At 45.8% G+C, this 27,627-nt stretch overlaps 1 protein-coding gene across 1 annotated transcript in view; it reads right to left on the bottom strand.

The window, feature by feature from the left end:
• LOC141056841 (uncharacterized) overlaps nt 1-27,068 on the bottom strand; it is a 110,581-nt gene extending 83,513 nt beyond the window's left edge. Inside the window, exons 1-4 of the mRNA XM_073553310.1 lie at nt 26,924-27,068; nt 26,615-26,794; nt 26,408-26,531; nt 26,227-26,324 (exon numbers count right to left, since the gene is read on the bottom strand). Coding sequence (XP_073409411.1) covers nt 26,227-26,324; nt 26,408-26,531; nt 26,615-26,794; nt 26,924-27,001 — 480 coding nt within the window. The 5' untranslated portion in view covers nt 27,002-27,068. The remainder of the gene's footprint in view (nt 1-26,226; nt 26,325-26,407; nt 26,532-26,614; nt 26,795-26,923) is intronic.
• Between the last annotated feature and the right edge of the window lie 559 nt (nt 27,069-27,627).

The following is a 27,627-nucleotide window of genomic DNA, read 5'->3' as shown; positions in this document are numbered from 1 at the left end:
TTAGCTTTAGGCCACAGGTGTGTACCTAATTGTGTTTTATGCAAAGTATTTCACCTTTTAACAAAAGTTGTGTACATTGTTAGGAAATCACCAACAATAAACACAACTTTTTAGGTGAAATACTTTGCTTCAAACACAACCAGGAACACAACTGTGGCAAAAAGCTATAATTTACCCACAGTTATATACTGTACCTGGTTTTTAATACCTTTTTACCTTTGAAATACCCTGTATTTAACCTTTTTTTTAAACATATTTCGCCGCAGAAAGAAATGACAGACAACCATTGTGAAACGATAATTTAACTTTTTTTATTTAAAATATTTTTTTTTTTGTAAAATGTTTTTAAAGTGCAAAAAACTTTTTTAATAAAGGTTTTAAACCCAATGGGCATTTTTATTAAAAAACACATCATAAATCTGTGTAGTGTGGGGTGGAAATACTGCTGGAGGGGCTGCGGGACACTTCGACACTGGGAGTGTGGAGAGAGGACTGGGATCGTGGTGGGGAAGGAACAGTTAGAGGTGAAGGTGTGGAAAAAGCTACAGAATGGGTGGACATGTGGGAGGCAGAAGAGGTGGTGGGCGGTGGAGTGGAGGGTTGGGCAGGGACAGTAGGAGCAGATGATGTTGATGGAAAGTTGTATGGGGAAGGAGTTTGGTACGGGGAAGGAGTTTGGTACGGGGAAGGAGTTTGGTACGGGGAAGGAGTTTGGTACGGGGAAGGAGTTTGGTACGGGGCAGGTTGCTGGAAGTGGGGAGATGTCTGGTACTGGGGAGGTTGCTGGTACTGGGGAGGTGGCTGGTATGTAATAGGAGGGGGAGGATGGAAAGTGGCTGGAGGGGGTGCAGGTGGAGGAACTACTGGGGTGGGAGGAGGAGGTTGGGAGGTAACGTGCTGGAGAGCACCGTGGCATGAATGCATTACATGCATCTGCTGGGTAGGAGAGAGCGTTGCCATGCGCTCCACAACAGACCTGAAAAAGGTGTGGTTTTGGCGAAGATCTTGCTTCTGAATGCATGGTTTGCAGAAGTGTCTTCACCTCCAGAATGCTGGAGTTGATCTGCTGAAAGCCTGCGGAGATTTGCTCTGACAAGACTTTTAGACAGTTCTGGAAAGATGCATTCAGATGCAAGAACTCTGGCGCATAAGTCTTTTCCTGACCCCTCTGCCGCTGCCGCCCAGTACCCGCAGGTGTACTAGAGGTGGCAAGGGCAGAACGGTGGGGTAAAGGGAAAGCGATCTCCTCACCAGCAGCTTCATGTAATGTAGGCGGCCACGATGCTCCTGTGCTGGTGGATGGGACAGATGGGCCGAATGTGTGGGAAGGCTGGGAAGGTGCAGATGTACCGGGGCGGTCGAAATGTCCCTCGGTGCCGGTCTCCTCAGGGATCGCCTCAGAAGGGTCCAATTGTGCAGGCTCCCGAGTGCTGCTCACCGTGCTGTGGAATAAAGAGAAAAAAAAACAATTAAAATAGTGACATGGCATGGCCCTGGCTGAAAAAAAATTGTTACATCTAAACATTTTTTTTTCACATGTGGTGTGTAATATTTACCTTCTGGTGACAATTGTATCCCGGAGGAACGACAGGGCTCGTGCGTACTTGTACTTGCTCCTGCGTCCTCCAGATCCACTCGGGGCCTGCATCTCTTTATTGAACTCCTTCTTGAAACGATCCCTCACAGACCGCCACCGCTTCACAATTCTGTCCCCTGAAACGAGAAAGGACAAAGTGGTTAGTATACAACATCAGTGTTTCCCAAACTCCAGTCCTCATGGTCCCCAGGGGTCATGTTTTCAGGATTTCCATAGTAAATAGAAATCCTGAACACATGATCCGTGGGGACCACGAGGACTGGAGTTCGGGAAACACTGGTTTACATCAAGTAACCGGTACTGTATATACTTACGCTCTTTAATCTGGGCCCGAGCATCGAGGTCCTCCCAGTGGGCCACAAGGAGCGAACAGATTTCCTCCCAGAGTCGTCGGGTAACGATCAGGTCAGCATGGCGGCGGTCAGCCATATTCCATAGCGGCTCCCTTTCTCTGACGAGATTGATGAGGTGGTCCACATCTATTCCTCCATCCTCACCGTCTGAGTTGGGAGCACGCTGTGAAGGCTGTTAAAGTAAAAGAGAAAAATAGCAAAATTAGTCACCACACTTAAGACATGAAATAAAAAGTGTACCAAAATTTCACTTAAATATTATGCTTACACGCTGGTGACCGCCGCGTTGCTGTCGCCGACGACCCTGGGAGGCACTGCGAGGACCTCTTGCCCGAGCACCAGATTGGGAAGACTAGAGAAGAAAAGAAAAAAATGTATGTGTTTGGATGTAGGCATTTGTTTGCTGTGTGTGGTCTGTAGAACATTGTTTTCTATGTGTTGTGTGTAGTGTGATGTTGTGTTTCTGCGTTTGATGCAAAAAACTTACCAATTGTGAGCCCACTCCAGGTGTCTGTCCACCCCTTCCTTCTTCTTCTGAGAGCTCCTCTTCAGCTTGTGATTCCTGTTTTGAAATAAAAGCCAATGAATAGACATATATTACAGAGATGATGGATTTTGGAAATAAAAACTTACAGTCAAACGCTGACGATGCGAGGGAGGGCTCCCAGAAGATGATGTGCTGTCCTCTTGCTGGCCAGACTCCATGGCTGTGGGTGGTGCTGTTGCTGCTGCCAGTGCTGCCACTACTGCTGCTGCATCTCTTGGGCGGCTGTTGAATAAAGAGAAACAAAGGGCCAATGAATATCTTGATATTCCATGGCCCTAGTTTTGAGGAATGGGGGATTTGATAATTACCTTCTCTCATCTGCTGCTGGACTCCCCTCTCGTTGTTCAGCATGCTGCTCCATTTGGGGTGGTGGTGGTGCTGATGGTGCTGCAGTGGTCTCCTGCCTTCTCCTGCGCCTGGTTGCTGTCTTGGGTGGCATGTTGGGTGTGGCTGAGGGTCCCACTGTCATGCTTTTATATATGTGTCTTGTGGGCAGAGCTACTGAGCATGCTCAGACCCAAAAATCCGGATCCGGCGCATTCCGGCGCTCATAGGCTTTCATTGTGTGAAAAAGCCGGACACACCGGATCTGGCGTGTCCGGCTTTTTCGCCGGAGACAAAAAACGTTACAGTAGCCGTTTTTTCCAGACGCCGGATTGCGACACATTGCCGGATCCGGCGAAAACCGGATGAAACGCATGGCCATCCGGCGCGATCCGGCGCAAATGCAAGTCAATGGGGGGGAAACCGGATCCGGCATTGCATTTCGCCGGATCCGGTTTTCGTCAAAAGTGCCGGATCGCGCCTGACGGCGAAAACCTGATGTGTGAAAGAGGCCTTAGGATGGAAAACATAATGGAATTCATGACGTTTAGTAAATCTATGAAACCAGGGCTGGAGCCAACACATCTCCTGCAGGCGTGAATAACTGTATATTACAGCCATCAGCCACGCACAGCTTAGAGATCTATCATGGCACAGGTGGAATGTTTGTCCTGGAGACTATCACAATCCTCCTTGAAGTTAGTTGTTTTAATACAACTTGAAATTTCAGGCAAAAGGGAAACTCTGTTATTGTACAGAAAATTCACACTTACCGTATTTTTTGCACCTAGGTTTTAGAGGAGAAAATTAGGAAAAACAAATTGAAGCAAAAAATGTGGTCAATTCTTTACTTAATATTCCCTATCCTGGTATATATGGTCCCCTCCTCCCCATTCTGATACACATGGCCCCCTCATCCCTACCCTGGTATGCATGGATCCATCATCCCTATCCTGGTATGATTGGCCCCATCCCCATCTTGGTATGCATGTATCCCTCATCCCTATCCTGGTATGCATGGTCCCATCCCCATCCTGGTATGCAGGGCCCCCCATCTAATCCTAGTATGCACGCCACCTCATCTCTATCCTGGTATGCATGGCCCCATCATCCCTATCCTGCTATGCAGGGCCCCATCTCATCCTGGTATGCAGGGCCCCCATCTCATCCTGGTATGCAGGGCCCCCATCTCGTCCTAGTATACATGGTCCCATCTCTATCCTGGTATGCAGGGCCCCATCTTGTCCTAGTATACATGGTCCCATCCCTATCCTGGTATGCAGGGTCCCCTATCTTGTCCTGGTATGCATGGTCCCATCAGCCCTATCCTGGTATGCATGGCCCCATCCTTATCCTGGTATGCATGGCTCTGGAGGAGGAAGGACCAGAACAATAAAGGCAACAGAGTCTGTGGGCCGTAACCATTGGGACTGCCACTAGTGTGGCAGGGGGACAGAGAACCTGACCGGGACAGACCTGTGACCTTTGCTGCAAAGGGCGGGTCTGATATAAAAAGGGGGGGTGCGCCGGAACCTGGGGTTTCTGGCGGGAAGACAGGAGGTGCAGTAGAGGAAAGTTTGCTCCCTCCCAGCGGGTAACACTACTGACGACAGATTGCGCTTGAGTGTGCACCCCCCAACATCCAGCAACAGCACCAGTGACCGCTTACCGCTGCCGGATGCCGACCCTACGTGACCGCAGGCAGGAAGCGGTGACCGTACTGTGCAACGCTTGACAGCAGACAGTGTAGAGTTCATGGCTCCCGTCGGAGACTTTGACTTTACATCCGCGGCTGCAGCCTTGATACCAGAACCCTCCGCCTCATCCGCCGAAACAACAGCCACCGGTACCTGGACATACAGCAGCCCACCAAAAGGTCCCAGACTCTTCTTCACCGCTAAGAGAGAGTGCCTCCGGTTCATCCAGGACCGCTTCCTCAACGTGACGCGCCATCTGCGGCGCCATCGTGGAATCTTTCAACCACCTCCCTTCGGACGACAGTCTGATAAGTTGAACCCTACCGTTTTTTCCTCTCCCGTCGTTAGCAATTCTTTTTTCGTTGTTACCATTGTTGACAGGTGAAGTCAAGCTGTCACTGCATAATACTGAACTTCCACATATTTGTCCGTGCAATACTTCTTTGCATCTTGTATATATTAACTCCCTGCGTGGAGAAAGCCTTGTTATCTTTTTCTCTGGTTATAAAAAGACACCCGTTAACACTTGCTCTGCCCCCTGCTCGTCACTGCATCCAATGCACCTGCTGGTAACCTACAGCCCCATCTTGTCCTGGTATGCAGGGTCCCATACTTATAAGTGGCCCCCATCCCCATTCCTATCCTGGTATGCATGGTCCTATCAGAAAACATTAAAAAAACAAACCATTACACTTACCTACCCGGTGCTCACTTGCAGCCTCTTGCTCCGGTGCCAGCAACTGCTTTATGCTTGTAAGCAGCGCTGGGAACAGTGCGTATTCATGAATATTCATTTCTCTTAAGTAGCGGCACATGTGACCACCAGTAGCAGCAGGAAGCTAGTTGCTGACACTGCGCGCTACTGAAGAGCAATGAATACTCACTGCCCTTTGCGTGCACAGTCCTGGCATCTGTGCTCTGCTTGTGAGCAGCGCATGACGTCCCTGCCAAGTGCTGCTTACAAGCATATAGCAGTTGCTAGCACCGAAGCAGGACGCTGTGAGGAAGCGCGGGGTAGGTAAGTGTAATGGTTTGCATTTTTAATGTTTTCTGATGGGGCCATGTGTTATGATTAGGTAACCGAGCAGGATAGCTGGGGAATAGGCTAGGCAACCAGATAACCAGAAAGGTTGGTAACTAAGCAGATTGCAGACCCCTAAACTGACAACACAACTAGAATTAGCCGTGGGACGTACCTACGATGCCCTAGATGCCTCGGCACAGCCAAAGAATTAACTAAGCCTAAAGCAAGAAAGGGGAAAGCTAAACTGCCCCGGAGTAGAACCCCAAAGGAATAGATAGCCCCTGAACATATATTGCCGATGAGACAAGATGAGGCACAAAACACAGGTAGAAAATAGAGTAAGCAAATGATGGCGCCCAAACTGTCTAGATAGAACAGGACAGGAAAGATACTGTCTGCAATCACGCAAAAACCCTAAGAAAAATCCAACACGTATGATATGCAAAAATACTGAGTTCACACGACTTGTCCCCCACTAGATCAGAATTCTGGTGTGAACTGGAAGCAAAACAAAAGATACTGACATAGCAGGGGATTAGCAATACTGAACACACTGATATGAGCTGTGGCATATGGAATAAGATCCTGTTATGAATGGGTCACCGAGGAGGAAAACTAAAAAAGCTAAGTCACAGAAAACCACACAACTAGCAGCAGCCGTGGAGTGTTACTACGATGAATCTAGACGCCTCGTCACAGCTGGAGGACTAAATAAGCCTAAAGCAAGAAAAGGGGAAAACTAACTGCTCCAGAGCAGACCGCAAAGGAATAGACAGCCCCCACACATGTATTGACGGTGAAGCAAGATGAAAACACAAACACAGGCAGGAAAATAGGCTGAGCAAACGATGGGGCCCAAACTAACTAGAAAGGACAGGAAAGGAAAGACACTGTCTGCAATCTGCCCAAAAACCCTACAAAATAATGTCCAACACTTCTGATAACAAAATTAACCCTGAAGTCACTAGACTTCTCCCACTATATCAGCACTCTGAAATATTATGAGACAGAGCAAAAAAGAGGACAATCTAATAAGGGACAAAAAGCAAATTGGCAAATACAGATAAACAAGAGTGGAAATTCAGCACAGCCCCAGCCGGGGCTGGCTGACCACACAAAAAACTGAATACACAAACAAAATCAATTGTGAACATTAACAGAAACACTTAGCTTGAGATGACTGGAACAGAGCTGAAAACCAAGACCTGAAAAGCCAGAAGGAATCACCAGCACCAGAATAGGGCGTCGGCTGTCTTAAATCCAGTCTGAGATTCCAGAGATCCAATCGTTATCCTCATCATGAGGTAGCAGATCTCTACTAATTAAATCAACCTCACTACCTCCTGTTACCACCAGAGGGAGCCCGGAAGGAGAACTCACAACTGGTAGACCAGAAAATGAGTTCACAACAGGGTCCAGCACAGGTCCCCGCAGGGAACAAGGCTGAACTAACACCTGCAAAGCAGAAATCAGAGAAAGGCAAAAACTGGATCAAATGCAAAAAGATTGCAGCAAACAAATGACTTATCTGAACGATGCAGGACCAAGCAGGGGGCAGTCAGACTTCCAAGTGCACAGGAAGAAACCAAATCACCAGCAACAATTGAGGGAAGGTTGCTCACTTAAATCTTCCCAGTCTGTAACACCTGACCTCCAATCATCATTTTCAGGTGATTGACTTTTGTCAACCCGACCAGCTCCATTACCTGCAGCAATCACCAGAGGGAGCCCAAACTCAGAAGCCAGGTCACAAGTGTTCACAACAGCCATGCATACCAGGATGGGGATGGGGGTGTGGGCCAATTATAAGGATGGGGCCATGCATACCAGGACTGGGTTTGGGGGGGTAATCAGATCAAGACACTATTATTAAAGAGAAATGAATATTCATTGTCCTCCAAGCCCATGGGCGTGGAATGCAGTGAATATTCATTTCTCTTTAGCAGCGGAACACGAGTTAGCCGCAGCCACCGGCTCCAGCCTCCTGTGACCATCTGCCGTTCCCCCAACTTCCCACCACATCCAGAGCCGGTACATCCAGACTATAAGACGCACCCCCCCATTTTCCTCAAGCGTCTTATAGTCCTAAAACTACGGTAGTTTTAACACAAATTGAAAAGTGGGGATAAGCCGGAATACTTACCGGTAATGCTCTTTTAATGAATCCACGACAGCACCCACCGGAGAGAGGGATCCGCCCATAGGAAAAGGAAACCTACAGAGATAAAAGAGGGCGGTCCGCCTCTCCTCCTCAGTTGGATTTCAGAGTACCCGGAGGACCGCCAATTATTAGGCCATTATATTATTCCATATGATCATTCTATTTTTACAAGTAAGAAGGTGTATATACATTATGTTAATTTCTAGAGAGGGTTAGTGAACGGGTGCTGTCGTGGACTCATTAAAAGAGCATTACCGGTAAGTAATCCGGCTTTTTACCCTTCGCCACGACAGCACCCACCGGAGAGACTTTCAGAGACCTTGACCTGGGAGGGACCACCGTGCCGAGGACCGCTCTACCAAAGGCTAGGTCAGATGAGCATGATAAATCAAGCCTATAGTGGTTATAAAAGGTAGAGGGTGTAGACCAAGTAGCAGCCTTACATATAGACTCGATTGGGACATCTCCCCTTTCTGCCCAAGAGGAAGCCATAGCTCTGGCGGAATGCCCTCTGATACCCTCCGGAGGTTCTTTATTGCTCTCAGAGTATGCCAGACTGATCGCGTCTCTGATCCACTGAGACAAGGTACCCCTTGTGACCTCATATCCCTTCTTTTGGCCCTGGAAGGAAATAAATAGAGCCCTACTCTTCCTCCAGCTGCTAGACCTCTCAATGTATTGTAATACTGTTCTTCTAAAGTCTAGTGTATGGAACTTTTCTTCCTCTGGAGTAGAAGGGTTACTAAAAAATGAAGGGAGATGGATCTCTTGTGACCTATGAAACTTCCCTGCTACTTTTGGTAAGTATGAGGGGTCCGGTTTTAATATTAGCTGATCCTGGAATGTCAACAGAAAAGGAGGTTCTATTGAAAGTGCTTGTATGTCGCTAACTCTTCTGGCTGAGGATAGTGCAACTAGTAGTACTGTTTTGAGAGCTAGGTGTTTAAGGGATATTGAATCTAATGGTTCAAAAGGAGGACGTGTTAGGGCCTCCAGTACAAGATTCAAGTCCCAAGGAGGAACTCTGGGTATGTGCACTGGTTCGCTTCGCTCACAGGCCGAGATGAATCTGGCTATCCATTGCCTGCCAAGTTATAACTATAGAGGGCCCCTAGAGCCGACACGTGGACCTTTAGTGTGTTAACCGATAGTCCTAAATCTTTCCCTTTCTGTAGAAATTCTAGGATTGGTGTTATCGGAATTTCTCTAGAATCGGGGGCTGTGTGAAACTCTAGGAATTTCCTCCATACCCTGGTGTAAATTTTTGTCGTAGCCAATTTTCGACTCTGCAGAAGAGTATTGACTAATCCTTCCGAGAATCCCCTTGCTCTCAACATTTCCCTTTCAAATTCCAGGCCGTCAAGTGGAGATTGTCCACTTGAGGATGGAAGAATGGCCCCTGCGAGAGGTGCTTCGGGGTTGAAGGAAGCACCCAAGGGTCTGTCACTGACATTGCCTGCAGGCATGAAAACCATGGCCTCCTGGGCCAGAATGGCGCTATTAAAATTATTTGCGCTTTCTCTGCCCTGATCTTCCTGATCACCTGTGGTAGCAGTATGATTGGGGGAAATGCATATGCCAGTTTGAACTGCCATGGGGCTTGAAGGGCATCCAGAATTTCCGGATTGTCTACCACGTTTAAAGAGGCGAACCTTCGCACCTGCCTGTTTACCCTGGTGGCGAAGAGATCTATTTGGGGAAGACCCCATAGTGACACGATGCGTGAGAATATCTGCTGGTTCAGGCACCACTCTCCTTGCCATAGTGTATGGCGACTGAGATAATCTGCTTCCAAATTGTCTCTTCCCCTTATATGGAGGGCTGAGAGAGACAAAAAATGTTTTTCGGCTAAGGACAAGATCTTTCTTGCGGAAGACATTAAGGCGACTGATCGAGTCCCGCCCTGTCTGTTCAGATATGCGACCACCGTAGTGTTGTCTGACAGGATCCTCACGTTTTCCCCTTGTAACCGCGGAAAGAAATAATATAATGCATGACTATCCGCCTTTAGCTCTTTCAAGTTTGAGGAATCCTGATGCTCACTTATATCCCACAAGCCTTGGCCGAAGTTGTCTCCCATATGGGCTCCCCATCCTGTGGGGCTGGCGTCGGTAGTAATTATACGGGAAGGTGTTATCACCCATGGTACGCCTCCCGATAGATTATCTTCCTCTAGCCACCATGTAAGGGAGATTAGGACCGTTTGGGATAAAGTAATTTTGTTTGTCAAATTCCCTCGGTCATGGCTTCCCTCTACGAGAATTTGATGTTGTAGTTCCCTCGTGTGGAACTGGGCCCACTGAACTGCCGGGATGCAGGAAGTGAGGGACCCCAGGAGAGACATTGCATCTCTTAAAGATATATACGGCCTGTCTATTGCTAACTTGACCTTACTTTTAATTGTCTCAATTGTTACCTGTGGCAATAGGCATTTTTGTTTTATGGAGTCTAGCTGAAGACCCAGGAAGGACTGAACAGATTGTGGCTCGATTCTGGACTTTTTGAAATTTATTATCCAACCTAGAGCCTGCAGAGATAAGATTGCGTCAGCAACTCGTCCATTACATTGTTGAGTTGAGTTTCCTATTATTAAAAAGTCATCCAGATAGGGTATTATCATAGTGTCCTTCTGGCGTAAGAAGGCCATCACTTCCAGCATCACCTTTGTGAAAACTTGTGGTGCGATGGAAAGGCCGAATGGCATGGCTGTAAACTGGAGATGCTGTATGGTGCCATCGAGGGAGACCGCCACTCTGAGGTATTTCTGAAATCTGCAATGGATTGAGAGATGATAATAAGCATCTTTCAGATCCAAGCCTGCCATCATACAATTGGGGAAGAGGAGCTTAATCGTAGATCTGATGGATTACATTTTAAATTTATGATTTATTATATATGAGTTTAGTTTTTTCAGGTTGATTATAGTCCTGAATGAGCCATCTGGCTTAGGTACGAAAAAGAGAGGGGAGTAAAACCCCCTTCCTTCCTGTCCCTCAGGCACATGGATCAATACTTTTTTATTCAGGAGACTCAGAATCTCAGTCTCTAGGGCCCGCTGTTGGATTGGCGAGCTGAGAAATGTTATGATAACTGAGCTATGGGGTATGTGGTGGAACTCTATTTTTAACCCCTCCCTAATAATGCCCAGAACCCAGGGGCTGGCCGTGATTTTCTCCCATTCTTGCAGAAAAAAATGTTAATCTTCCCCCTACTGGAGGAATTGGCTCCTTAGTTTTTGTCTCTGCGGAAGGAGGATCCTCTAAACATGGCACCTTTGCCCTTTTCCTCCTTTGTGGCCCAGCGATTTTGATTTTCCGCTGGTCTTCCTCTGCCAAATGGTCGTCTCCTAAACGCCCTCCTATAAAACGGGAGAGAGGGGTTAGGGAATCCTTTTTTCCTTTCCTTTGCCTTGGTAAGGATTTCATCTAAAGTTTTCCCAAACAAGAACTCACCCTCACAAGGTATGGCACAAAGCTTTGCCTTGGATAGGGAGTCACCTCTCCAGCTTTTAAGCCATAGGCTACGCCTGGCGTTATTAAGCAGGCCTGCTGTTCTGGCCTAAACGCAACATCTCTTGTATCTCTTGTTGCATCCCCTCTCGTACAGACTCAGGGACGCAGAAGGGGTTTTGTCGCAGGGGGGTCTGATCCTGGGTCTCAACCTTGTGTTGTGCCAGATGAGTGTACCCCGGTCTCTCTGAAAACATCCTCTGTCGCAGCCTCAACAACGCCTCCGCCTGCTGTCTCTCCCGGGGGCCTAGGTCTTCACCCAAGTGTACCTGGTCCCATGTTTTAGACTGAGTCCTTTCCCCTAAGACATCCGGCAAGGGAAGTCCGGCTAAATCCTCTGCTTCAGGTGCACAGATGGCCACTACCTCTTCAGGGCGCTCCCAGTAGGGCTTCAGCATATTCACGTGGAACATGCGGATAACCCTGGGGTCGTCACAATCTGCGACATTATAGGTTGTGTCGGCTATTTTCCCCACTACCTGGTAGGGCCCCTGCCATGCAGCTTGAAACTTATTCTGCTTAGTGGGCTCTAACAACAGGACCTTCTGTCCTATTTCCAAAGTACGCTCTCTGGCCCTCCGATCGTACCATATGCGCTGGCGCCGCTGGGTCGCCTGCATGTTCTCACGTACAGCCTGAGTCAGCTCCTGTAGGCAGTCCTGGAATTCCAGTACATAGGGTACAATAGGTACCCCTTCTGTGAGGCCCTCCCCTTCCCAGTGTTCCAGCACTAAGTCTAGGGGTCCCCTTACCCGTCTCCCGTATACCAGCTCGAACGGGGAGAACCCCGTGGATTCTTGGGGCACCTCCCGATAGGCAAACAGGAGGTGTGGCAAGAATTTCTTCCAGTCCCTGTAGGTCCTGGTAAAATCCCCAATGACCTGTTTTAATGTCCCGTTAAAGCGTTCACACAACCCATTGGTTTGCAGGTGGTACAGGGCGCTTCTAATGGACTTTACGCCGCACAGCTTCCACAGTTGGTTGGTCACCTCTGCTGTAAACTGGGTACCCTGGTCCGAGATAATCTCCCGGGGAAATCCAACCCGTGAGAAAACCTGGAGCAGGGCGGCCGCCACCGTCTCTGCCAGTATGTTAGGTAACGCAACCGCCTCTGGATACCGTGTGGCATAATCTACCTTGGTCAATATATAATTTTTCCCGGACGGACTGGGTTTGGCTAACGGCCCTATCAGATCGACTGCTACTCGGCTAAATGGTTCCACAATGGGGAGGGGGCGTAATTTGGCCTTGCATCGATCCTCCCTCTTGCCAATGCGCTGGCAACTGTCACAGGTCTGGCAGTACTGACGAACATCATAGGTTACCCCCGGCCAAAAGAAGTTTTGTGTCAATGCCTGGTGCGACTGACGCCGAAGTGCCCGGCCAAGGGTATATCATGAGAGATTCGCAGTAGCTCCTGCCTATACTTCTTGGGAACTACCAGCTGTTGTTTTATAGTGGGGCTCGTCCCTGCGTGGTGCTGCTCTGTGATCCGGTAAAGGAGTCCCTGCTTCCATACAAACTGTTCCCCTTCCAGTACCCCTCTCCCCTCCTGTGCCTTCCCACAATATCCCTCTAATGAAGGATCCTCAAGTAACTCCCTCTTAAATTCATCTGGGTGGCCCAAGAAATGTGTCTGGCTATGGGAATACGTGCAGGGCTGGGATGTCTTACCTGGGCCTCCTCTGAGTGTGATTCCTCCTCCGCAGCTCGAGCTTGTCTCCGGGTGGTCACAGGATAGGTCTCAGCCAGAGGGGCCACCGAGAATGCAGACAACATGGGCCCCAAGTCATTTCCCAGCAAGACGTCTGCAGGGAAATCCTCCATCAAGCCGACCTCAACAAGGCCATCCCCGACTCCCCAGTTCAGGTGAATCCTGACAGTGGGTAGTCGATGTATAGCTCCCCCTGCTACATGGACTGCCACTGTCCGGTCCGTCTTCTCTTGGTCCCGGACGAGATGAGGCTTCACAAGGGTCAAAGTTGCTCCGGAATCCGGTTGGGGCATTGTCTTTGCAGGTGGCCCAGCTGACGGCAGGTGTGGCATCGCGCCCCAGGAGGACTGTGGTAGGCCGGGTTTCTAGCTGGTCCCCCTACAATCTTCGGTGGTTTGGGGCCCTCCAGGTCCATGGGCGGGCCCCTAGTGACCACCTTTGATCTGGAGAACTGCGGCCTCCTGGCATCATGATGTTCATTGGCCAGACGAGCGGCTTCCTCATGAGTCGTTGACCGCCTGTCCCGAAGCCATTCCTGTGTCTCGGGGGTTAGTCCATTAAAGAATCGTTCTAACAAGAAGAGCTGGAGGACGTCCTCCTTAGTGGTTGCTTGGCTCCCTTGTACCCACTGTAGCAGTGACCGCTGTAATTTACCGGCCCATTCAGCGTGGGTATTGGTTACGCGTTTTATAAGTCCGTGGAACTTTTGGCGATAGGCCTCTCGTGTCAGCGCATACCGGGCCAAGATCACTTCTTTGATCCGCTCATAGTCCATACAGTCCTCATCAGGTACCGTGCGATAAGCGTCCGCTGCCCGGCCTGTCAGCTTGCTGGCCAGAATCTGAACCCGTTCCTCCGGCTTCACTTGATGAAGGCCCACTGCCGCTCAAAGTCCTGCAGAAAGCCATCAATGTCTTCCTCTGCCTCCCTCAACTGTCGGAAGGCATTATACTGGATCTTTTTGTGGCTTACTGTTGAAGGTACCTGGTCGAAGGCCAGAGCTCCCCCTGCTCGCTGGCTCTCCTCTCCGCTCTGCCATCTCCATCTTGGCCAGCTCCACTTTGGTCCGCTCTGCCATCTCCATCTTGGCTAGCTCTATCCTGGTCCGCTCGGCCATCTTTTCCTTCAGATCAGTACGCACATCAGCCATCACCTCTCGTATGATCTCTACTGCAGGGTTCGGGCCATAGAACGCCAGTCTGTTCTTTACCTCCCTCTGGAATTCGGTCTCCTCCACGTTCACATTGGGGGGTGCTGCACTGTCGTGTTCCATGATGGCTGCTATCAAATCCGCTTTTGTTTTGTTGCTGGCGATCAACCCTCGGGCTTCCACCAGATCTTTTAATGTAGTCCTCTTTAATTTCTGGTAGTTATTTTCCATTCATTCCTTTCCTCCTGTAGAAGGGGTATCAAATCCCACCGCTGCCACCAGTGTAACGGGGTCTACCAAGCTGGGGTACCTCTTTCAGTACCACCCCGTGTTTTCGGAGGTCCGCTCTGCGTTGGCTGGAGTCTGAATGAATGACGCTGGCTGGAATCCCTGGGTTACATGGGCGCGTATAAAAGATCACTGCTTCTCCATGTATTTCCAGTCTGACAACACTTTACTCAGAGGACACAGAATATATCACACAGATACAGAGGACAGGCCAATAGAAAAGCGGCAGGCCAGACATGCATTACAAAAGCCGCAGGTGGCCGGAGCCTGCCGATGTTTACTGTGGAAATTACAAAGGTGGGGGGAGGGTGGACAAAAGGGGAATGCTGATGCATTAGGGACATGCATCTCACATAGAACCTACTATCCATACATATAACTGCACAACATATTCTGGGTGCTAAGTGGTTCTGTAACACGTAACAGGACAATATTAAATAATCACCTGATGACGCCTTTGGTGAGGACGATGAAACCCGTAGAAATGAGAGGCTTGGAGAGTGAGTGTGTATACGTCACCTCACCCTATATACTGAACTGTGGGGTACATAATTTTTCTATTAGTCACCTACTGACTAACCTTCAGGGGGTGAATTATGGGTATAGTTCTACATTTGGAATTAATAAAATTTAGTTTTATCCTTTTGTCAGCAAACATGAGGAATGACAAGAAACAACCCATTTAAGAATATTCAATTTTGGTTAAAATTATTCCAACATTATGAACATAAAAAAGGCTTCTCCCCTATTTGACGTCTCTGATGTTTATTAACAGTTGATTTCCAAATAAAATATTTCATACATTAAGAAGATGAAAAAGGCTTATCCTCTGTGTGACTGCTCTGGTGTCTAACAAGAAGCACTTTCTGGTTAAAACATTTCCCACATTCTGAACAGGAAAAAGTCTTCTCCCCTGTGTGAGTTCTATGGTGTTTATCAAGATTACCTTTATGGTTAAAACATTTCCCACATTCTAAACATGAAAAAGGCTTCTCCCCTGTGTGAATTTTCTCATGTTTAGTCAGGGTTGATTTATCTATAAAACATTTCCCACATTCTACACAGGAAAAAGGATTTTCCCTATGTGGGTTCTCTGATGCTTACCCAAATCTGATTTCTGATTAAAACATTTCCCACATTCTGAACATGAAAAAGGCTTCTCCCCTGTGTGAGTTCTCTGGTGATTAACCAAATATGATTTCCGGTTAAAACATTTCCCACATTCTGCACATGAAAAAGGCTTCTCCACTGTGTGAGTTCTTTGGTGATTAGCCAAATACGATTTCTGGTTAAAACATTTCCCACATTCTGAACATAAAAAAGGCTTCTCCCCTGTGTGGGTTCTTTGGTGTTGTTGAAGATTCCCTTTATGGTTAAAACATTTCCCACATTCCGGACATAAAAAAGGCTTCTCCCCTGTGTGAGTTCTTTGGTGTTCATCAAGATACCATTTATGGTTAAAACATTTCCCACATTCTGAACATGAAAAAGGCATCTCCCCTGTGTGAGTTCTCAGATGGTTCACAAAATATGATTTACGTGCAAAAAATTTCCCACATTCTGAACATGAAAAAGGCTTCTCTCCAGTGTGAGTTCTTTGGTGGCTAACAAGATGCCATTTATGGCTAAAACATTTCCCACATTCTGAACATGAAAAAGGCTTCACTCCTGTGTGAGTTCTTTGGTGTTCATCAAGATACCATTTCTGGTTAAAACACTTCCCACATTCTGAACAGGAAAAACGCTTCTCTCCTGTGTGACTTCTCTGGTGGTTATCAAGAGCCTTTTTATGGTCAAAACATTTCCCACATTCTGAACATGAAAAAAGCTTCTCTCCTGCATGAGTTATTTGGTGTATAACAAGATGTCCTTTAAGGTTAAAACATTTCCCACATTCTGAACAGGAAAAAGGCTTCTCCCCTGTGTGACTTCTTTGGTGTCTAACAAAATGTGATTTCCATGTAAAACATTTCTCACATTCTGAGCATGAGAATGACTTCTTTACTTTAGGAGCAGTTTGTTTTTTAATGCCTCTTTTGTGACTTTGATTTCCCTTAGTAGTCAGTAATGAATCAGAAGATGGGACCTGTTTCATAGGATCAGATGACAGATCTTTGCTGTGAATGGATGATGATATATCTGGAGTAATGGAATTCACTTCAGTTGTATCTTGTAGGATCTCAAGATCATCTGATTTAAAAATTGAAGATGTCAGCTGTCCCTCTGATCTCCTGGGACAGTCATCTGCTAAGATAAAAAAAATATTATTTTCTAATAAAACATCCTTGAGTTTTATATTTTTGAACATTTCTACTTAAACCGTCCATAAAAATGGCAAGCTGTGTAAAAAAAAAACTTTATTTACCAAGACAATGAATGTTCACAGTCTAATAGAAAACCTTGTTGGATGAGCCAGTAGTGTGTGGTGTTCAACTGTTTGTTCATTCTGCGTCCCAAATATCGAATAAAATGAAACCAATCAATGTTATGTAAGCGAAAATAATACCAATTCTCATCTCACAAAAAACAAGTCCCCATTCAGGTCCATCATCTGTCAATGGAAAAACAGAGGTTCCCACACTATTAGTGGCTCAAAGGCTGCTGAAAATCGACAAGGTTTCTATAAACCAATCCAGCAACATCCGCTCTCACTTCGGAGTCTTGCAGTGTGCGCAAACAACATTTAGGATCCCTGTATTTAGCAATATTATAGTGTGAAGAATCCACTTAATTTGCGGTGTCTCCTGGAGCACAATCTGGGCACTATGTGCTGGGTAATAAAATGGCAAATGTGTAATTTTCACTCTCCAACATCCACTGGGTGTTAATTTCCGGAAAGTGGCTGTGGAGTCAAAATATTCACTCCTCCTAGACATGTGGTCAAAATTGTTGGTACCCCTCGTTTAATGACAGAAAAACCCACAATGGTCACAGAAATAACTTGAATCTGACAAAAGTAGAAATAAATCAAAAATCTATGAAAAAGAACAAATGAAAGTCTGACATTGCTTTTCAACCATGCTTCCTCAGAATTTTTAACCCTTTACCTACAATGGACGTAATATTCCGTCCATGTGACCCTGGACCTAATTTCCATGGATGGAATATTACGTCACAGCGATCAGCGGTGCCCACGTGGTGAGCACCGCTGATCACGGCCGGGTGTCCGCTGATTATCACAGCTGACACCCGGCACAATGTGTCAGGGGCGGTCATGGACCGCCCCCGACACGTTAACCCCTTGCACACCGCAATCAAACACGATCGCGGTGTACCGGGGGTTAAAGAGAAGCATCGGCAGGGAGGGGGCGCCCTCCGTGCTTCCCTGAGCCCCCCACGGCAGCGCAATGTGCAGCGCTGCTGCGGGGGCTCCTTTCCTGCAGGTACCCGGATCCAAGATGGCGGCGGGGACCTCCGGGGGCCTGCAGGAAGCTGGCATCCTCAGAAGCCTTCTGCACTGCCTGTGACAGATCGCTGATCTGTCACAGTGATCTGTGATGTGACAGATCAGCGATCTGTCACAGGACAGTTATGTCCCCCCTAGGACATTGTAATAAAGTAAAAAAAAAAGTGTAAAAATAATTTTAAAAAAATCGCTAAATAAATTAAAAAAAAAAAAAATATTCCCCAATAAATTCATTTTTTGGAAATAAAAAGAAACAAAACAATATAAGTACACATATTTGGTATCGCCGCGTCCATAACGACCCGCCTTATAAAACTGTCCCAATACTTAACCCCTTAAGCGAACCCCTTAAAAAATAAAAAACGAAGCAAAAAATAAAGATTTATTATCATACCGCCGAACAAAAAGTGTAATAACGCGCGATCAAAAAGACGCATATAAATATCCATGGTACCGCTGAAAACGTCATCTTGTCCCAAAAAAAACGAGCTGCCACTCAGCATCATCAGCGAAAAAATAAAAAAAAGTTATAGCTCGCAGAATAAAGTGACGCAAAAATAATTATTTTTTATATAAAATTGTTTTCATTGCATAACAGCGCCAAAACGTAATAAAAGACCTAAATGAGGTATCGCTGTAACCGTACTGACCCGAAGAATAAAACAGCCTTATAAATTTTACCGCACCCGGAACGGCGTAAACGCACCACCCAAAAGAAATTCATGAAACGCTGGTTTTTGTAAATTCTGCATCCCAAAAAACAAAATAAAAAGCGATCAAAAAATGTCACGTGCCCGAAAATTGCATCAATAAAAACGTCAACTCGTCCCGCAAAAAATAAGACCTCACATGAAGCGGTGGGTCAAAATACGGAAAAATTAGAGCTCTCAATATGTGGTGATGCAAAAACTATTTTTACAATAAAAAGCATCTTTAGCGTGCGACAGCCGCCAAACATAAAAACCGCCATAAATAGTAAATCAAACCCCCCGTTATCACCCCCTTAGTTAGGGAAAAACAATAAAATAAAAAAACGTATTTATTTCCATTTTCCCATTAGGGTTAGGGCTAGGGTTAGGGCTCAGATTAGAGTTAGGGGTATGTTGGGGTTAGGGTTGGAGTTAGAATTAGGGGTTTCCACTGTTTGGGCACATCAGGGGCTCTCCAAACGCAACATGGCGTCTGATCTCAATTCCGGCCAGTTCTGCACTGAAAAAGTCAAATGGTGCTCCTTCCAAACTCTGCCATGTGCCCAAACACTGTTTTACCCCCACATGTAGGGTATCAGCCTACTCAGGACAAATTGCAAAACAATTTTTGGGGTCCAATTTCTCCTGTTACCCTTAGGAAAATAAAAAATTGGGGGCAAAAATATAATTTTTGTGGAAAAAAATGATTTTTTTATTTTCACGCCTGGGCGTTATAAACTTCTGTGAAGCACTTGGGGGTTCAAAGTGCTCACCACACATCTAGATAAGTTCCATGGGGGGTCTAGTTTCCAAAATGGGGTCACTTGTGGGGGGATTCCACTGTTTAGGCACATCAGAGGCTCTCCAAACGCGACATGGCGTCCGATCTGAATTCCAGCCACTTTTGCATTGAAAAAGTCAAACGGCGCTCCTTCCCTTCTGAGCTCTTTCATGTGCCGAAACAGTGATTCCCCCCCACATATCGGGTATCAGCGTACTCAAGACAAATTGCACAATAACTTTTGCAGTCCAATTTCTCCTGTTACCCTTGGTAAAATAAAAAAAATTGAACCTGAATTATTTTTTTTGTGAAAAAGTTAAATGTTAATTTTTTTTAAATATTCAAAAAATTCCTGTGACGCACCTAAAGGGTTAATAAACTTCTTGTATGTGGTTTTGAGCACCTTAAGGGGTGCAGTTTTTAGAATGGTGTCACTTTTGGGTATTTTCTATATATAGACCCCGCAAAGTGACTTCAAATGTGATGTGGTCTGTAAAAATAAAATGGTGTTGCAAAAATGAGAGATCGCTGGTCAATTTTTAACCGTTATAACTTCCTAACAAAAAAAATTTTGGTTCCAAAATTGTGCTGATGTAAAGTAAACATGTGGGAAATGTTACTTATCAAGTTTTTTAGTTTTTTGTGTGCCGTAACTCTGTGATTTAAGGGCATAAAAATTCAAATTTGGAATATTGCAAAATTTTAAAAATTTTCGCCAAATTTCCGTTTTTTTCACAAATAAACGCAAGTTATTTGAATGAAATTTTACCACTAACATGAAGTACAATATGTCATGAGAAAACAATGTCAGAATCAACGGGATCCATGGAAGCGTTTCAGAGTTATTACCTCATAAAGGGACAGTGGTCAGAATTGTAAACATTGGCCCGGGAGTTAACGTGCAAACCACCCTTGGTAGTGAAGGGGTTAAAAAACTAAAATTGTCTATGGTTGGCAGTTTTGTGCTCATCGGGGCACCTATGTACCTTGTAACGAGGGGATTCTGGAGCACAATGCTTCCTGTGAACCCCGTCCTCATCGAGGTCCTGATGACGTCAGTGTCACACCAGCCAATGGGACAAATCACTAGGAGAGTTTTTGTAGCAGCGAACTTTCCCGGGTGATCTGCCTCATAAAAACACTGTTTTTCCTCAGATCTCCTGTCAGTGAGAGATTAGAGAAGAAACAGTGTTACAAGTGCTGCTGGCAACAGCTGTGTCAGTCAGCGATTGTGCTATAAAGTAAAAAAACAGATAAGGCAGGTTAGGGTTAGTGCTATAGATAGGGTTAGTGTTGGGGCTAAAGTTACGGTTACTGTTAGGCTAAAGTTGAGATTACTGTTAGGCTAAAGTTAGGGTTAGGCTAAAGAATTAGACTTTTAGCAATTGTCTCCCCAATAATTTGGTCATGTCAGAGTTTTCTATTTCCGGATAAAAAATAAAAATGAATGAAATGGCTCGTCAGTATTATAGTGCAGAGGAGGCTTATGCACTTTTATGTTCTGACAGTGAAGAAAGTGCAGTGTCAGATGGTGATGTGGATTTCGAGGGCTTTAGTAGCAGCGACAGTGATAGCTCAGAAATGAGCAGTGATTCTGGTCCATCCTCACACACAAGGACCAGTACAACAAGAAGGACAAATAGCGCTTCTGGAGAAATGTCTCCAACTCAGGGAACAATGCCCAGTACCAGCGCTGTCCCTAGTGCTCGTGAATTGGCGCACACCAATGTCCAAGGGGCTTTGCCTCTTGATGTAGCATTTCCCAGATGGGAGGCTTCGGATTCGGCTACTCCATTCATCCCTCATTGTAATGCCATTCCTGGTATAAACGTGGAGGTGGAAAACTTTGGACCAATTAATTTTTTTAATTTGTTTCTTACCGATTGCTTGCTAGAGCATATTGTCCTAAAACAATTTTATATGCATCCCAATTCATCAGCCAGGATCCACAATCCTATTATGCTAGGTCACATTTATGGAACCAACTAATGTCCTAGAAATGAAAACATTTTCAGGACTTACATTCGCTATGGGGCTTGATAAAGAAACGAGCATTCGGTGCCATTGGTCCAACCGCCCTGTTCAAGCCACCCGTATGTTTTCTGCGTTCTTCCTAGGACCCATTATGAAATGCTCATGAGATTTTGGCATTTTAACGACAATAGTCAATGCCTGCCCAGAAATGCCCCAGAACATGACAGACTATTCAAAATCAGACCCATCATCGAAGACTTGACAGAAAAGTTCTTAAAGCTTTACACCCCAACAGAAAACTTTTCCATTGATGAGTCCCTTGTAAAATTCAAAGGAAGACTGCACCTCAAGCCATTTATTCCTTCTAAGAGGGCAAGGTTCGGAATAAAGCTCTATAAAATGTGCGAGAGTTCAACCGGATACACATCAGCTTTTCACATTTATGAGGGGAAAGGTAGACAACTAAACCCACCAGGACGCCCTACTTATCTGGGGACATCTGGAAAAATCATTTGGGAGCTGATAACTCCATTTTTACAATAAGGCTAAAATCTGTATGTTGCCAACTACTACACCAGCATACCTTTATTTAAAAGTCTGGTTGAACATAACATAGGGGCTTGTGGGACCATTCACAAAAACCGTCAGGGGTTTCCACAATCATTGGTCAGCAAAAAGTTCTGAAAGGGGCAGTCAGGGTCTTTACACAATGGAGAGCTGCTTGTTCTTAAGTATAAGGATAAAAAAGATATTTTTATCCTGAGCTCGATCCACAGATGCCACAAGGGCCACTGCAGACCAACAGGGATCCACTACTCCAAAACCTGTGTCTGTCATTGACTACAACAAATATATGGGGTGTGGACCTTGCAGATCAGGTTCTACAGCCATACCAGGTATCAATAAAATCATATATCTGGTATAAAAAGTTAGTCATGTATTTGTTTCAGGTGGCCACATATAATTCTTTTGTGTTATACAAAAAAGCCGGAAATGCAGATACTTTCCTTGAGTATCAGGAAAAGGTCACTGAAAATCTTGTTTTTGATAATTTTGTCCCCGCCAATCCTTTAGAATCTGAAGATGTCAGAAGACTCACTGAGCGACATTTTATTGCACTCATCCCAGTAACTGAAACAAGAAAGAACCCCCAGAGAAGATGTCGTGTATGTTCCTAGAGAGGAATGAGGCATGATCCCCGCTATTATTACCCACAATGCCCATCACTGCCAGCCTTATGCCTCCATGACGGCTTTACAATCTTCCACACAGAACCACGTTTTTGAACTGTTTTGACATTCAAGCATTTGGTTTATTTAGTGACAGACACATTTGAGTAGAGCTGACTTAATTTCCGGGGGTAGGTGGGGGAGGTCTCCAGAGACACAAGCTGGGCACAATATATTGGGCACTACAATGACATTTTTGCAATTTTTGCTCTGAAATTTCTACTACGAGTTTCTGGAAATCATCCATGTAGTGAAAATGGTCACTATATCCATAGATGAATTCCCTGAGGGGTGTCATTTCCAAAATGGGGTCACTTCAGGGGGGATTCTCTTGTTCTGGCACTTAGCGGCTCTCCAAAGTGTCATAACAGCAGAATCCCCCCTGAAGTGACCCCATTTTGGAAATGGGGTTAAAACAACATTTTAGTGGTAAAAATGTAATTATTTTTTCTTCACTGCCCAATGGTATAATTTTCTATGGAACAGCTGTGGTGTCAGTATGCTCACTGCACCACTAGAAGAATTCATTCAGGGAAGTATTTGGTAAAATGCAGTCACTTTTGGGGGCTTATGCTGTTCTGGCACCTCAGGGGCTCTGACAATGTGACATGTCACCCACAAACAATTCCAGCAAAATCTGCTCTCCAATACGGCGCTCCTTCCCTTTGGAGCTCTGCTATGCCCCCAAACAGTGGTTTACCCCCACAAATGCGGTGTCAGCACACTCACGACAAATTGCACTACAACGTTGGGGTCCAATTTCTCCTGTTACCCTTTGAAAAAAAATGGAGGGCGAAAAGATCATTTTTTGTTGAAAAAATATGATTTTTTTATTTTCATTGCTCTAGGTAATTAACTTCTACGAAGCACTTGGGGGTTCAAAGTGCCCACCACACATTTCCTTGGGGGGTATAGTTTTCAAAATGGGGTCCCTTGTTGGGGGTTTCCACTGTTTAGGCACATCAGGGGCTCTCGAAACGCGACATGGCAACTGCTAATTATTCCAGCATATTTTACATTCAAAAAGTCAAATGGCGTGCCTTCACTTCTGAGCCCTGCCGTGCGCCCAAACAGTAGATTTCCCCCACATATGGGGTATCGGCACGCTCAGGAGAAATTGCAAAACAAAATGTATAGTCCATTTTCTCCTGTTACCCTGGCGAAAGTAAAAAAAAATTAGGTGTAAAGGAAAATTTTTGTTATTTGAAAAGTAAATGTTTATTTTTTCCTTCCACATTCCATTCATTCCTGTGAAGCACCTGAAGGGTTAATAACCTTCTTGAATGTGGTTGAGCACTTTGAGGGGTGCAGTTTTTACAATGGTGTCACGTTTGTGTATTTTCTGTCATACTGACCCCCAAACTCACTTCAAATGTGAGGTGGTCTCTAAAAAAATGATTTTGTAAATTTTGTTGTAAAAATGAGAAATCGCTGTTTAACTTTTATCCCTTATAACTTCCTAACAAAAAAAATTTGATATAGTTGATATAGATGCTGCTGTGCAGGCGCCGCCATCACCGGTGACATTGTGCTGGATGTAATTTTTTTCTAAGCCTCACAATAGCCACAATACTATAGGCATTATCACCAATAATATCAATGCTATTATATGTATTATGTAATAATGGGGGCAGGTCAGTGAGGGGTCAGCGACCTGTCATAAGCCAATACAGATGAATATGTAATCAGAGCACCACATAAAGCCCCGCCCACATCCCCGCCCCAGAGCACGAGAATCTCATTAACTGAAAGCTACAAATACAGATTAAACAGTAAACCAGAGTTGCATTCATTTATGGTGGACCATTGGAGCTACTATGGATCCTGAGCAGAAGATTAGAGAAAATAATATTGCTCCCCATTTCAGGAGAGATTGTGCTTTAATCTGAATTCCTTAGGATCAAACACAATGTAATTGGCTGTAAGTTCTATAGAAAAGGGCTTTCAATGCCCAAAGTCATTAGAACAGTTTTGGGTGGAGGAGAATGTTGTGGTCTAGAGGCAAAATGGTGATCATGGTAATACTGCCGCCAAGAGCAAGCGACACTACTCTGTCCTCCTCCTCCTGGACCTGTCGGCTGCCTTTGACACAGTGGACCATTCCCTACTATTACAGACCCTCTCATCCCTTGGCATCACAGACTTGGCCCTATCCTGGATCTCATCATACCTAACAGACTGCACATTCAGCGTCTCCCACTCACACACCACCTCCTCACCTCGCCCCCTATCTGTCGGAGTCCCACAAGGTTCAGTCCTAAGACCCCTGCTCTTCGCCATTTACACCTTTGGCCTGGGACAGCTCATAGAATCTCATGGCTTTCAGTATCATCTCTATGCTGATGACACACAGATCTACATCTCTGGACCAGACATCACCTCCCTACTAACCAGAATCCCACAATGTCTGTCCACTATTTCATCCTTCTTCTCTGCTAGATTTCTGAAACTTAACATGGACAAAACAGAATTCATCATCTTTCCCCCATCTCACGTGACCCCCCCAACGAACCTATCCATTACAGTAAATGGCTGCCCACTCTCCCCAGTCCCACAAGCTCGCTGCCTTGCCTCGGGGTAATCCTTGACGTTGATCTCTCCTTCAAACCACATATCCAAGCCCTTTCCACTTCCTGCCGACTTCAACTCAAAAATATTTCACGAATCCGTTCATTCCTCAACCAAAAATCTGCAAAACCTCTAGTCCATGCCCTCATAATCTCTCGCCTTGACTACTGCAACCTCATGCTCTGTGGCCTCCCCTCGAACACTCTCGCACCCCTCCAATCTATTCTAAACTCTGCTGCCCGACTAATCCACCTGTCCCCCCGCTATTCCCCAGCTTCTCCCCTCTGTCAATCCCTTCACTGGCTCCCCATTGCCCAGAGACTCCAGTACAAAACCCTAACCATGACATACAAAGCCATCCACAACCTGTCTCCTCCATACATCTGTGACCTCGTCTCCCGGTACTTTCCTGCACGCAACCTCTGATCCTCACAAGATCTCGTTCTCTACTCCCCTCTTATCTCCTCTTCCCACAATCGCATACAAGATTTCTCTCGCGCATCACCCCTACTCTGGAACTCTCTACCACAACATATCAGACTCTCACCTACCATCGAAACCTTCAAAAAGAGCCTGGAGACCCACCTCTTCCGACAAGCCTATAATTTGCAGTAACCACTGATCGACCAAACCGCTGCATGACCAGCTCTACCCTCGCCTACTGTATTATCACCCATCCCGTTGTAGACTGTGAGCCCTCGCGGGCAGGGTCCTCTCTCCTCCTGGACCAGTCGTGACTTGTATTGTTTAACATTATTGTACTTGTTTTTATGTATACCCCTCCTTACATGTAAAGCGCCATGGAATAAATGGCGCTATAACAATAAATAAAAATAATACGGCCGGACTACACCACCGATAAAGCAGCCACAGCCGGTGACTGAGAGGAATCTGTGACTTCTCTGCATTCAGTGGTTACTACTCACCTGGGTAGTCATATGTGGGAATCTCCTCTTTACACCACTCATCATCTCTCACATATGTCTCTGTAGTATTAATATGGGTCAGATCTTCACCCTGAAACAAATATTGTAAAAGTCACCGACAGATGGAGAAGTCCCATCTATGATCAGCTCTAATCCTGTCATCTCCACTGTTCTCATTACACAAGTATAAAACATATAATACTGGTGGATAAAACAAGACTGAGCACAAGACCTTCACAGCCGTCTACACATCATAGGGGAGATCTCCTGACACCTTCTCTCCATCTACCTGATGATCCTGAGGAGCACTGGGATCTTCTTGGTTACAGTCCTGTGGAAGAAGAGGACGGGGACATCTCTCTGGTGTTGTCCTCTTACTGGATAGATCTGGAGGAAACACATACAGGGACTGAATTCATTCTCTACATACAGATAATTATAGGCCGTGTGCATTTAGTCTTGTCTATTACCTGGTGATGTGAGGGGCTGGGGAACCTCCATTATGACGTCCTTGTACAGATCTCTGTGTCCTTCTAAATACTCCCACTCCTCCATGGAGAAATAGACAGCGACATCCTGACACCTTATAGGAACCTGACACATACAATGATACCGTCATCCCCCCGATCCCTTCATAGTGTTACTGTATAATGTCCCAGCATTCCCAGCAGTGTCACCTCTCCAGCCAGCAGCTCAATCATCTTGTAGGTGAGTTCTAGGATCTTCTGGTCATTGATGTCCTCATGGATCAGGGGGTGAGGTGGAGGCCCCGTGATTGGGCTCAGGGGTCTTCCCCAACCCTCAGACACAGGGTCCTGACAGCGATCACTAGAGGTCTTCTTCACCACTGTGTAATCCTGGTTATGGAGAGACACATTAATAAATCTCACTACAGACATTTCCAGAGTCCTCACCTCTCCAGTTCTGTCCATCTGTTATTCCCATAGATAAGAATGATGTAATGTGATGTCATCAGAATCTCTCACCTCTCCAGTGAGACGGAAGAGGATCTCTAGGGTGAGGTGTAATATCCTCTCCGCCATCTTGTCTCTGTCCATATCCATCCTTGATGGGTAAATCAGGAAAATTCTCTTCTGTAGAAGATCTTCACTGAGAGGATCCGATATTGTAGAGACCTGAATGAGAAGAAGATGATCCGATGTAACATCATAAGAATCCGGTGTAATAATACAATTACTGGAGATAATAAGGGAAACATATGAGGAGATTTATTATCTTACAGGGTTTAGTTTTCTTCCCTGACATCTACTAATAAAACCTATATATTTAGGCCACAGACAACAAGCAGTTTACTCCTCGGAGTCGGCAGCTGAACACGTTCCTCATAGACTCATCTTCCATAACGCTAATTCTCATCTCATTACCGACACTGGAATAGGCATTAGCAATACTGCAGGAGATATTCATTACACGCGACATGAGAAATAACTCCTTCATGATGAGGACGACATCTTCATCTTCTACTGCGGCTCTAGAGACAGATGTGGCCAGAGTCAGTCACTGCCTCCATCCCCACCGGCCGTCTATATGAAGGTTTCCCGTCTTCCCCGCACTGGAATCTTCTCTCACGTTAGATCTCAGCTCTGAGTCACACACAGAAGTTTGAGGCTTTTCTGGAAGAACAGGACAGGAGAGATCTGAGGCCGATGTCTCCATGTACAGGGTTTCC

Source organism: Dendrobates tinctorius, unplaced genomic scaffold (genome assembly GCF_039654945.1).
Source record: "Dendrobates tinctorius isolate UK_male_01 unplaced genomic scaffold, ASM3965494v1 ptg000200l, whole genome shotgun sequence".
Classification (NCBI taxonomy): Eukaryota; Metazoa; Chordata; class Amphibia; order Anura; family Dendrobatidae; genus Dendrobates; species Dendrobates tinctorius.
The sequence above is the reverse complement of the archived record's forward strand: the minus strand, read 5'-3'. Positions and strand labels throughout refer to the sequence as shown.